We start from the raw sequence: 13,210 nt of genomic DNA, 5'->3' as shown, positions 1-13,210 counted from the left end.
CTCCAGTTACCGACCACACCAAAATCAGGTAAAATAAACCAAAATACCAAACAGTGGAATCTAAAGTAGCCTACCCCATGGTTCTGGTCTATGTGCCTCTTCTGAGCCCAAAATTAAGAAAATATTTTCAAAATTTCTAGGACGCAAACCTGAGTTTGTGTTTTACGGTATTATAATATAGATTACTTAGGAGGCTATTGCAAACAAGGCTTATATCTAAATGAGGTACAGATCAAAAACCAACTACAGTGAGTTCCCTGACCACTATTATCCATGCTACGGCAATTCAGTCACAAAAGTGTGGATGTCTTTGGGTAGAAAGGAACTTTTGAATGCCTAGCTAAAAATGTTTAGCAGCCACTGAACGCAAGGGGACAAAATACTAGCCTACAGTAAAAACACTCTCAGAGGGAAATTAAACGACTGAATCACCCTTTAATCATTGCAGAATAGAACTGTCCCTTTGTGTTGATAGACAATAATAAGATAAGTCATATTTGCTCTTGTTACACAGGACAGGGCTTTAGCGGTCATATTTTAAATACAAAAGGCCCCATGAGTTGGTAAGACTTCGCTATCCACTACAATCTATAGAAAACCTACAGAAGCTTCAGACATCTTTAAATACTTGTGCATCATCGGCAATGGAGAGAGTTCATAATACAGAATGGGTGTGTGGGGGGGATTAACAACTGGACACCACCATACGGTATGTATCATGGAGTTACATCCTGAGATCGAAATTTAAAAAAGAATACGACAACAGACATGATATAAAAACAAGAAACAACTGTTGTCCAGTCAACCCCCCCCTCCCCTCCATTTCAGTTAACATCACTTATACAGAAATTGACCATGTTTTCTTACATCAACAACATTATAATATAAATGTTTTATAATGGTACCGAACCATCACTCGCACACCAGGAAACTATTTAAAACTCCCTTTTTCATTCTCAACTTTGATAGAAATCTGTGGTTAATATATCATATTTGTTATTTTATCGTTTATTATTGGGAACCATAAACTGTTCCCCAACTGGTGTACAGCCAAAATAAATCAAGTTAAAAGGTCACAACACAAAGACCTACCTCAGCATCATTACTTATTCTACATTATTTATCTTGTACATTCAAAGTAAAACAACTGTTTTCCAAGCGGTTGAAGTTATACAGGACAGTAAAAATGTGTGTTTCCTCATAACAGCTCATAAAAGTAGGGGACGGCAGCACAGAAAAGTTTGGCGAACATATGGAGTTAAATGAGCAACATTTGCTTTGGTACAAGTTAGCATCTTTACCATGCTTCACTGGCTTGGTAGCAATCAGATGAAACATAAATGGGGTGTTGTTTAGGTACTCTCCAAACCTCATAAACCATGTACGGTTAAAGGGGGGGTGTCAACAGGCTGCCAAAAACGATTGAAAAACTGCCCCGGTAAAACAAGGGAACTCCCTTGTACTATCCCCCAGCGTGTCCTTCAAGAGTCCTTCAGCATCCGTGGCTCACTCATCTTCCTCCACGATATCGTCCATTCGTCGCCGGGGCCGCACATCATTCATTGGGGCTGAGTCTTCTTCCCCGTCCCCCACCTCTTCAACTTCCGTGTCTTTCTTTTTTTTCTAGATGGAGGAAAAATGTGTTTTATCACCTCTGAGTGCCAAACACTCAGAACAAAATTTTAAAAAAATTATTTCACCTTTATTTTATGTGATAACTGATAATGATGAGTTTCTTTCTTACTTGGTTCTCTTAGGAGAGTTTACAACTGGATAATTGTAACAATAACTTGTCTTATAGCGATCAAGCCACATACAGTATAACATATTTTGGCTCTGTTAAATAATAGTAATATTTCCCATGCCATTGCCTTTTCCAGGTTTGATGACTAATACACAACTATCTTTATTATCGTTATGAAACATCTGCATTTAGGGTCTATGTGGAGTCCTGAATCAGGTTGGGTTCCCACGGTTTACTGCAAGTGAATCGCAAAAGTATCCATTTGCTGGTAAGTTTATGCAGAAATCTACTATAAAAATGTAAGATTTTTTTTAGAAATGAGCCCCTGATCCAGATTCATTCATGGTGCAACATTAGCGGATCATGGGCTCATTTCTAAAAAGTTCTTACGTTTGTATAGTAGATTTCTGCATACGATCTTTTCTTAAAATATGTGAAAATGTGGTTTAAGTATTGTAAACACCCATAAAGTGTTCGTCACAAATAAGCATGTTTCATTTATAAATCCCACATTTTCAGGCACGATCTATATAAATGGCATATTTTTATAAATCAGATTGTTGCTATGGATATCGTTGAACACACAATTTACTATCAAATATGTGCTTACGAATGTGTTATAAATTAGGCCCCAGATTGCCATGTGGTTTATGCTGTGCACCTTACCTGTTTTCGATAGACATAGCAGGCAGCTATTGCCACCATTATCGTCTCTCCAAGGAATCCGGCAAGGAGAGACCCAACTCCCAGACTGGCTCCATGCACCCTGAAATACAAATCTTACAATGTAAGCCAAGGACATGTACGTCCGCAGCTTCATGCTGCTACAACATGCTAGCTACGGGACCAAAACAGAGGAAAAGTTTAGCCTCACGCTTCAACACTCCTGGTTGCTGTGGAAATTGGCCCACCACTACTGTTAACTTGGTGGATCTTCTACGCAGTGGTGGAAAAAGTACCCAACTGTCATACTTGAGTAAAAGTAAAGATACCCTAATAGAAAATGACTCAAGTAAAAGTAAAAGTCACCCAGTAAAATTCTACTTGAGTAAAATGCTAAAAGTATTTGGTTTAAAATGTACTTAAGTATCAAAAGTATAAGTATAAATCATTTCAAATTTCTTATATTAAGAAAACCAGGCGGCACCATTTTCTTGTTTTTAAAAAAATTACGGAAAGCCAGGGGTATACTCCAACATTCAGATATAATTTACAAACTAATCATGTGTTTAGTGACTCCGACAGGTCAGAGGCAGTAGGGATGACCGGGGATGTTCAGTTGATAAGTGCGTGAATTTGACTATTTTCCTGTCCTGCTAAACATTCAAAATGTAACATGTACTTTTGTTTGTCAAGGAAAATGTAAGGAGCAAAAAGTACAATATTTTCATAAGGAATGTAGTGAAAGTAAAAGTAAAAATTGTCAAAAATATAAATAGTAAAGTACAGATACTACAAAAAACGACATAAATAGTACTTTAAAGTAATTTTACACCACTGCATCTACATCATCTCACACACACTCTTTTCATACACCTTCAGTTAGCCAGCATGAGGCTACTTCGCAATTCTTGTGTATTACTATATTATTACTATATGTATTACTGAAAATAAACGAAATGCTCGAATGACGCATCCCGGTAAAGACCGTAAGATAACCTCATGTAAGCAAAGTTATACTGTATTTTTTCCACAAAATAGTTAACTAACTTATGGTCACTTTCAATGCAGCAGTTATTTTGTACTGACCCACACTTTGTCCCAAATGGCACCATATTGCCTATATACTGCACTAGTTTTGACTAGAGCTCTATGGGCCTTGGTAAAGATTACTGTGCCATTTGGGATGTTGTCCCACTGGTTCACAAAGTTATGAGGTCCACTGAAGAGCAACTGAAGCGGGACAAGAAGTAGATTGGTGACTTTATAGACTAGCGCTTAGTTCACACACGGATGTACAATGCATTTCTCCACAACCTTCCCACGTGTCTGCACAAAAGCACTTCACGTCCAAGAGGTGGCGCCAATGATTGCAATGGTGCCTCGGATTGGTGTAGGGTGAAGTCACCCCTAAACCCTGATCTTGGGTCAGTTTAGCATTTCCCCCAGTAATTGTTATTAAGGTGAGGATTCAAGGTCGAGGAAGCTGTAAAATAAAATTGGTTCTGCAATGTTGAAAAATCCGATAACAAGGTGTAGAGACTAAAAGTTATTTTCAATTTCCAGAAGAAATTGTGAATTATTTAAGAAAAGCGCAAGGGTGCCAATTTCTTAGGCCACAAATGTATGTCATTCAGCAGATACTTTTATCCAAACAGACTTACAGTCATGCATGCATACAATTTTTATATGGGTGACCCCAGTGGTAAGCAAATCCACGACCGTGGCGTTGCAAGCGCCATGCTATAACAACTGAGCCACAAAGAAGCACAAAAAAAAACAAGCTCAATGAAAGAATCTCCATCAAACCTTTTTTTTATATATATTTTTTTTAACTTCTGGCCTAGGCTTAGTCGGTGTCTGATAAACTGTCCCAAAAAGTTAACATTTTAAAAAGTGAGTAGTGAAGTGAACACTTCTCCAAATAAAAGAATGAGCGGTGGTAAAATGGACAGATTTGAAACTAGTAACTGACGAAGTGAACACTTGCCCCATGCATGGGAGTAAGATAAAACATAATCAGAGGTGAAGTGGCCAAATGGGGGCCTAGTGAATGATAAGTTGAACACTTGTTCTGAGATATTGAGTCCACACTCACAGCATTGAGGTTTTCACATCATTCTAATGACACTAGCTCCATGCTCAAGAGATTGGCAAGTAGTGAGGTGAACACTTGTGAGACCCGTGAAAGCAGAAGTGTTTACTTCACTTACCCCATGTAAGGGAGAACAATGAGACTGGTGATCAGTACGATGATGCGCAGGACAGAGCTGGGAGCAAGGACGAAGGTCTTCTTCAAAGTCATGAGCCAGCCTGTCAGGTGAGCCCGGATGGTCACTGTCATGGTAAAATAAATACATGCTTTTTTTCGTGTATAAATGAGTTGTTCTTTACATCGGTAAGCAGGACGTTTCCCTCCTGTGTAGGATGAGTCTACCTTTAATGTTAGGGTCGACAACAACAAAAATGACATTCCTGTTGACATTACGTTAGTGATAAATTCAAACATTCCACTTCCACTGATTCCCTACTTGGATCTTACCTGGAACAGGGAAGAAGGAGAAGATTAGCAGTGGAGGGACGCAGAGCTCTGCGAAGGCATGGTCCACACCAATGATGTCTACTAGGATCCTCTCCGAGATGTGAGGCGTCCAGAACACCAAAAAGCATAGCTGGACAGCCAAAACCAAACACAGGGTTAACACTGTCTGAAGCCACAGGGGGTTAGGATTAGGGTTAAATTACTCTAGCCTAAACACTGATCAATGGTCAGTTGCATGGTTTTGTTGTGAAGGTAAGGTTAGGATTTGGGGAGGGAAAGGTGCTCGCTAGCGACACATGAATGGACTGTGTTGCATTTGTACAGTGCATTTGGAAAGTATTCAGACCCCTTGACTTTTTCCACATTTTGTTATGTTACAAACTTATTCTAAAATTGTTTAAATAGTGTTTTTCCCCTCATCAATCTACACAAAATGCCCCATAATGACAAAGTAAAAACAGGTTTTTAGAAATGTTTGCAAATGTATTAAAAACAAAAAAACTGAAATGTTTTGGTACCCTTCCCCAGATTGTGGTCTGACATGCACTGTCAACTGTGGGACCTTATATAGACAGGTGTGTGCCTTTCTAAATCATGTCCAATCAATTGAATTTACCACAGGTGAACTCCAATCAAGTTGTAGAAACATTTCAAGGATGATCAATGGAAACAGGATGCACCTGAGTTCAATTTCGAGTCTCATAGCAAAGGGCCTGAATACTTATGTAAATAAGGTATTTCTGTTTTTATTTTTTAATACATTTTCAACATTTTGTAAAAACCTGTTTTCGCTTTGTCATTATGGCATATTGTGTGTAGATTGATGAGGGAAAAAAGTTATTTAATCAATTTTAGAATAAGGCTGTAATGTAATAAAATGTGGAAAAGGGGAAGGGGTCTGAATACTAGCATCGTGCACATACCTTATCTAGGGCAAAGGTTTGTTTGAGGCACCTTGTCATTACCTTGACCACAGAGAATGAGGATGGTACAAACTGATCTGGAAAGACAGCCCTCCATTACTTAGACCACAACGCCTAAATGGGGCAAAGCCTAATATGGAGTCAGCAGTTCATCCCTCTGACCACACTTTGTTTACAAAAGCGCTCTTTATACTTGGTTCTAACTTGCTTCCTTTGTCATGATCATGTCCACATTCTGATTGTGCCCACATTTTTAGACAGGTGGCGACAATCAAAAAGACACATTGTGATCAGATCATCCTGCCCAGGTCCGGAGGTAGTTAGACACACATTGTGTCTGGACACCTTACAAGTGTAGACAGATCTGGACAGAGAAAACCATTTAAATCATCATTACTCCACCCTGTAAAATCATTGACAGGTGGAACCATTGTCTGATTTCATCAATATGTGTCTTGCAATTTAAAAATAATCATATTATATTGAAAGAAAAGCTGTGAAATAATTTGCATTTTTGGTCACCTGTTAGTGTGTGTAAATGTCAGTTTGTACACTGCAAATGAAAATGTTCCTTGAATGTTTATGCATATTACATATTCTAATATAATACTAACATTGCTTTTTTTTATAATTCTAACATTGCGTCCTCCGGGAACACGATCCTGCCAAGCCTCACTGCTTCTTGCCACACTGCTCGCTTAACCCGGAAGCCAACCGCACCAATGTGTCGGAGGAAACACCATACACCTGGCGACTGTGTCAGCATGCATGCGCCAGGCCCGCCACAGGAGTCGCTAGAGCGCGACGGGACTAGGACAAACCTTCCCCTAACCTGGACGACGCTGGGCTGGGCCAATTGTATGCCACCTCATGTGTATCCCAGTCGCGCCCGGCTGCGACACAGCCCGGTATCGAACTCGGATCTGTAATGATCGCCTTAGACCGCTGCGCCACCGGGAGGCAAGTCACCACTAATTCTAAGAGTGTAGACAGCACTGACCTGGGCTGGAAAATACACACCATTATAATTGCAAAAAAATGTCTCTACCTGTGTGGGCCACAGACACGAGTCGAGACTTGTCGAGGCTCTCCTTAAAACAAGAGGCCGGAAAGTAGGGGGCTTTGGGGAACTAGATTGTTTGATATGTCAACAACCTAGGTACAACATGAGATCCTTTTGTTTCTTTTTTTACTTTAAACAATAATATGCATGAAACCAACATTGATGACGATCTCACAAACAACAGAGATGTAATGCTAAAACCACTGGATGACAAATAGCAGTCCTATAGCAGTACCTGCAGAAGAAACACAGCGGAACCTGGAAATACCATCCAACACAAAACGATGTGAGTAATGTTCAGTCTGAACCTACTTTCTGAAGCCAAAAAGTAAAAGACAATAACTCCCTCTGTAATTTTGTTATATAAAGCTTAATAAATAAGGCTACTAAGCTACCAAGCTGCTAGGAAAGAATCTGACTGAAATTAGCACTGAAGTGAAAGGTGTGAAAACTCTTGAGCCTAACAATGGCAGGAGAGTATCACAGCCCCCCCCCCCCCCCACCCAAATGCAGAGGCCTTTGAAGCCCCCTCCATCTGCGCAGAGAAGATGTCCTCCTCAGAATCCCCAAAATACAACAGCCACAGGACAACTTTGTTTGGACGTCGTAAAGGACCATTCGCCGACACTGAAAAGATATAGCTAGCTAACAACATCCTTTTCAACGTGGAAAAGACGGCCAGAGACTTGCTAGCTACGTTAGCTAGCTAGCTGGGATTTTCTACAAGGAATCTGCCTCCTGAAAAAGTTAGCTAGACGGTACACTGTCCTTCTCTCAGCACATATCAAAGCTGCAGGCTAAGGTTCAATCTAGACTATCGTAAATCGCTCCTCTTTCACCACAGCTGCCAAACTAACCCTGATTCAGATGATCATCCTACCCATGCTAGATTACGGAGACGGTATTTATAGATAGGCAGTTAAGGGTGCTCTTGAGCAGCTAGATGTTCTTTACCATTCGGCCATCAGTTTATCCCTGATGTCCTTACCCAGCTCTCTGGTCTTGGCCATTGTGGAGAGGTTGGAGTCTGTTTGATTGAGTGTGTGGACAGGTGTCTTTTATACAGGTAACGAGTTCAAACAGGTGCAGTTAATACAGGTAATGAGTGGAGAACAGGAGGGCTTCTTAAAGAAAAACGAACAGGTCTGTGAGAGCCGGAATTCTTACTGGTTGGTAGGTGATCACATACAGTGGGGAGAACAAGTATTTGATACACTGCCGATTTTGCAGGTTTTCCTACTTACAAAGCATGTAGAGGTCTGTAATTTTTATCATAGGTACACTTCAACTGTGAGAGACGGAATCTAAAACAAAAATCCCGAAAATCGCATTGTATGATTTTTAAGTAATTAATTAGCATTTTATTGCATGACATAAGTATTTGATACATCAGAAAAGCAGAACTTAATATTTGGTACTGAATCCTTTGTTTGCAATTACAGAGATCATACGTTTCCTGTAGTTCTTGACCAGGTTTGCACACACTGCAGCAGGGATTTTGGCCCACTCCTCCATACAGACCTTCTCCAGATCCTTCAGGTTTCGGGGCTGTCGCTGGGCAATACGGACTTTCAGCTCCCTCCAAAGATTTTCTATTGGGTTCAGGTCTGGAGACTGGCTAGGCCACTCCAGGACCTTGAGATACTTCTTACGGAGCCACTCCTTAGTTGCCCTGGCTGTGTGTTTCGGGTCGTTGTCATGCTGGAAGACCCAGCCACGACCCATCATCAATGCTCTTACTGAGGGAAGGAGGTTGTTGGCTAAGATCTCGCAATACATGGCCCCATCCATCCTCCCCTCAATACGGTGCAGTCGTACTGTCCCCTTTGCAGAAAAGCATCCCCAAAGAATGATGTTTCCACCTCCATGCTTCACGGTTGGGATGGTGTTCTTGGGGTTGTACTCATCCTTCTTCTTCCTCCAAACACGGGGAGTGGAGTTTAGACCAAAAAGCTCTATTTTTGAATCATCAGACCACATGACCTTCTCCCATTCCTCCTCTGGATCATCCAGATGGTCATTGGCAAACTTCAGACGGGCCTGGACATGCGCCTGCTTGAGCAGGGGGACCTTGTGTGCGCTGCAGGATTTTAATCCATGACGGCGTAGTGTGTTACTAATGGTTTTCTTTGAGACTGTGGTCCCAGCTCTCTTCAGGTCATTGACCAGGTCCTGCCGTGTAGTTCTGGGCTGATCCCTCACCTTCCTCATGATCATTGATGCCCCACGAGGTGAGATCTTGCATGGAGCCCCAGACCGAGGGTGATTGACCATCATCTTGAACTTCTTCTATTTTCTTCTATTTTCTAATAATTGCGCCAACAGTTGTTGCCTTCTCACCAAGCTGCTTGCCTATTGTCCTGTAGCCCATCCCAGCCTTGTGCAGGTCTACAATTTTTATCCTTGATGTCCTTACACAGCTCTCTGGTCTTGGCCATTGTGGAGAGGTTGGAGTCTGTTTGATTGAGTGTGTGGACAGGTGTCTTTTATACAGGTAACGAGTTCAAACAGGTGCAGTTAATACAGGTAATGAGTGGAGAACAGGAGGGCTTCTTAAAGAAAAACTAACAGGTCTGTGAGAGCCGGAATTCTTACTGGTTGGTAGGTGATCAAATACTTATGTCATGCAATAAAATGCAAATGAATTACTTAAAAATCATACAATGTGATTTTCTGGATTTTTGTTTTAGATTCCGTCTCTCACAGTTGAAGTGTACCTATGATAAAAATTACAGACCTCTACATGCTTTGTAAGTAGGAAAACCTGCAAAATTGGCAGTGTATCAAATACTTGTTCTCCCCACTGTACATATGTCATTCAATAAAATGCAAATTAATTACTTAAAAATCATACAATGTGATTTTCTGGATTTTTGTTTTAGATTCCGTCTCTCACAGTTGAAGTGTACCTATGATAAAAATTACAGACCTCTACATGCTTTGTAAGTAGGAAAACCTGCAAAATTGGCAGTGTATCAAATACTTGTTCTCCCCACTGTATATGGATGTGTAGTTTGATGTGTATATTAACGTGTATATTCATGTCTATATGGATGTGTAGTTTGATGTGTATATTAATGTGTATATTTACGTCTATATGGATGTGTAGTTTGATGTGTATATTAACGTGTATATTCATATCTATATGGATGTGTAGTTTGATGTGTAAATTAACGTGTATATTTACGTCTATATGGATGTGTAGTTTGATGTGTATATTAACGTGTATATTTACGTCTATATGGATGTGTAGTTTGATGTGTATATTAATGTGTATATTCACGTCTATATGGATGTGTAGTATGATGTGTATATTAACATGTATATTCACATCTATATGGATGTGTAGTTTGATGTGTATATTAATGTGTATATTCACGTCTATATGGATGTGTAGTTTGATGTGTATATTCACGTCTATATGGATGTGTAGTTTGATGTGTATATTAACGTGTATATTCACGTCTATATGGATGTGTAGTTTGATGTGTATATTCACGTCTATATGGATGTGTAGTTTGATGTGTATATTAACGTGTATATTCACGTCTATATGGATGTGTAGTTTGATGTGTATAGTAACGTGTATATTCACATCTATAGGGATGTGTAGTTTGATGTGTATATTCACGTCTGTATGGATGTGTAGTTTGATGTGTATATTAACGTGTATATTCACGTCTATATGGATGTGTAGTTTGATGTGTATATTCACGTCTCTATGGATGTGTAGTTTGATGTGTATATTAACGTGTATATTCACGTCTATATGGATGTGTAGTTTGATGTGTATAGTAACGTGTATATTCACATCTATAGGGATGTGTAGTTTGATGTGTATATTAACGTGTATATTCACATCTATATGGATGTGTAGTTTGATGTGTATATTAACGTCTATATGGATGTGTAGGTTGATGTGTAGTTTGATGTGTATATTCACATCTATGTCGATGTGTAGTTTGATGTGTATATTAACGTGTATATTCACGTCTATGTGGATGTGTAGTTTGATGTGTATATTAACGTGTATATTCACGTCTATATGGATGTGTAGTTTGATGTGTATATTAACGTGTATATGGATGTGTAGTTTGATGTCTATATTATATTTATTATGTGTGTTATTGTTTTATACAGGAAAAATCTGAAAAAGACACTGCCAATTTCTAGCGTACAACAATGACAACTCCTCCATCCAGGATATGCTGCTATGCAAATCAAACTCACTCTGGGGTGAAGTTTCCCCTTTGTACGGATCTAGGATCAGCTACCCCTCAAAGTGGTCTCCCTACCACTGTTACTGGTAAACATGAGGGATGGGGCTGAAGAAATGTAACTACTCTCAAATTCATACAGGGAGCCATGCACTAACTCAGGGTTTCCCAAAGTTGGTCCTGCCCCCCCCCCCAAAAAAAATATTACATTTACATAAGTATTCAGACCCTTTACTCAGTACTGTGTTGAAGCACCTTTGGCAGTGATTACAGCCTTGAGTCTTCTTGGGTATGACACTACAAGCGAGGCACAACTGTATTAAGGAAGTTTCTCCATCTCCTTAGCTATCATACTCTAATTGAAGGTTGAAGGTCCCAAAGAACAGAGTGGCCTCAATCATTGTTAAATGGAAGAAATGTGGAACCACCAAGACTCTTCCTAGAGCTGTGGAGATGGGAGAACCTTCCAGAAGGACAACCATCTCTGCCACACTCCACCAATCAGGCCTTTATGGTAGTGGCCAGACGAAAGCCACTCCTCAGTAAAAGGTACATGGCAGCCCACTTGGAGTTTGCCAAAAGGCACCTAAAGATTCTTGGTCTGATGAAACCAAGAATAAACTCTTTGGCCTGAACGTCAAGCATCACTTCTGGAGGAAACCTGGCACCATCCCTACGGTGAAGCATGGTGGTGGCAGCATCATGCTGTGGGGATGATTTTCAGCGGCAGGGACTGGGAGACTAGTCACGATTGAGGCAAAGATGAACGGAGAAAAGTGCAGAGATCCTTCATGAAAACCTGCTTCCGAGCACTTAGGACCTCAGACTGGGGCAAAGTTTCACCTTCCGACTGAACAATGACCCTAAGCACATAGCCAAGACAACGCAGGAGTGGCTTCAGGACAAGTCTCTGGATGTCCTTGAGTAGCCCAGCCAGAGCCCGGACTTGAACCCGATCCAACATCTCTGGAGAGACCTAAAAATAGCTGTGCAGCAATGCTCCCTATCCATTCTGACAGAGCTTGAGAGGATCTGCAAAGAAGAATGGGACAAACTCCCCAAATACAGTTGTGCCAAGCTTGTAGTATCATAGCCAAGAAGACTCAAGGCTGTAATCGCTGCCAAAGGTGCTTCAATAAAGTCCTGTGTAAAGGGTATGAATACTTATGTAAATGTGATATTTCAGTTTTTTTTTACACATTAGCAAACATTTCTAATATCCTGTTTTTGCTTTGTAATTATGGGGTATTATGTGTAGATTAATGAGGGGGGAAAAACTATTGAATCCATTTTAGAATAAGGCTGTAACATAACCAAATGTGGGAAAGTCAAGGAGTCTGAATACTTTACAAATGCACTGTATAGTTTACAAACAATGGAGCAAAACAAGCTAATATTTTGGGTTCCGATGGGGTAAGACAGTTGAACAAAGCTCATGAGACATGGATAAGTTATATTCTTCAAGAATCAATGGGGATATATCATTCATTTAAAATTCCCCAAAATGTATTTAGTAATCGCATATGGCCCATTTAACCATTAGTTGGGGAAATGCAAAACTGACCCAAGATCAGGGGCAACATCACCCTACTCCATCAAACACATTTCTGAAAGCTGAAACCACAATGCAAGAAACCTACCATCTGCAGTCATAGAATTATGGCCTGCATCAAGTCACTCATGTTATAACAATGTAAGCTTTGTAAAGACCTAAAAGCAATGCAAACACATACAAATTCTTTTCCATCCACAAAAGATCAAGGTTGAACGTACCGTAATAGAAAGGGCAAAGCAGACAAATGTGAACTTTTTGATGTGGGAATTGGAGATTGTGGTATTGATGTTGGTCAGTTTGTTACTGGGGTTGTTCTGTGGGCAAAGAAGAACAAACAAACGTGACAGGTGTGAATGCACTCAGTAGGCGAAGGCCGGGATTAAATCAAAGGCGCATTGTTGCAATTTCTCAACATTCACGAAGATCGGAGTCGTGGTACATTGTGGATATCGGCTCATGTTTAAATTACCTTTACAAGTCAAGTGCAATGCACTTGTCGACAACAA

General features: G+C 40.2%; 1 protein-coding gene across 3 annotated transcripts in view; it reads right to left on the bottom strand.

Moving 5' to 3' along the window:
• Positions 1–415: 415 nt before the first annotated feature.
• The window catches only part of ankhb (ANKH inorganic pyrophosphate transport regulator b), an 80,541-nt gene continuing 67,746 nt past the window's right edge, over positions 416–13,210 (bottom strand). For 2 of the 3 annotated variants that reach the window (XM_071362573.1, XM_071362574.1), the window contains exons 8-12: positions 12,923–13,018; positions 4,947–5,076; positions 4,618–4,741; positions 2,411–2,510; positions 416–1,623 (exon numbers count right to left, since the gene is read on the bottom strand). In XM_071362573.1, coding sequence (XP_071218674.1) covers positions 1,507–1,623; positions 2,411–2,510; positions 4,618–4,741; positions 4,947–5,076; positions 12,923–13,018 — 567 coding nt within the window. In that variant the 3' untranslated portion in view covers positions 416–1,506. Of the gene's footprint in view, positions 1,624–2,410; positions 2,511–4,617; positions 4,742–4,946; positions 5,077–12,922; positions 13,019–13,210 lie in introns of those variants that run through there. The other variant, XM_071362575.1, reaches the window with a different exon arrangement.

Source organism: Salvelinus alpinus, chromosome 23 (genome assembly GCF_045679555.1).
Source record: "Salvelinus alpinus chromosome 23, SLU_Salpinus.1, whole genome shotgun sequence".
NCBI lineage: Eukaryota > Metazoa > Chordata > Actinopteri > Salmoniformes > Salmonidae > Salvelinus > Salvelinus alpinus.
The sequence above is the reverse complement of the archived record's forward strand: the minus strand, read 5'-3'. Positions and strand labels throughout refer to the sequence as shown.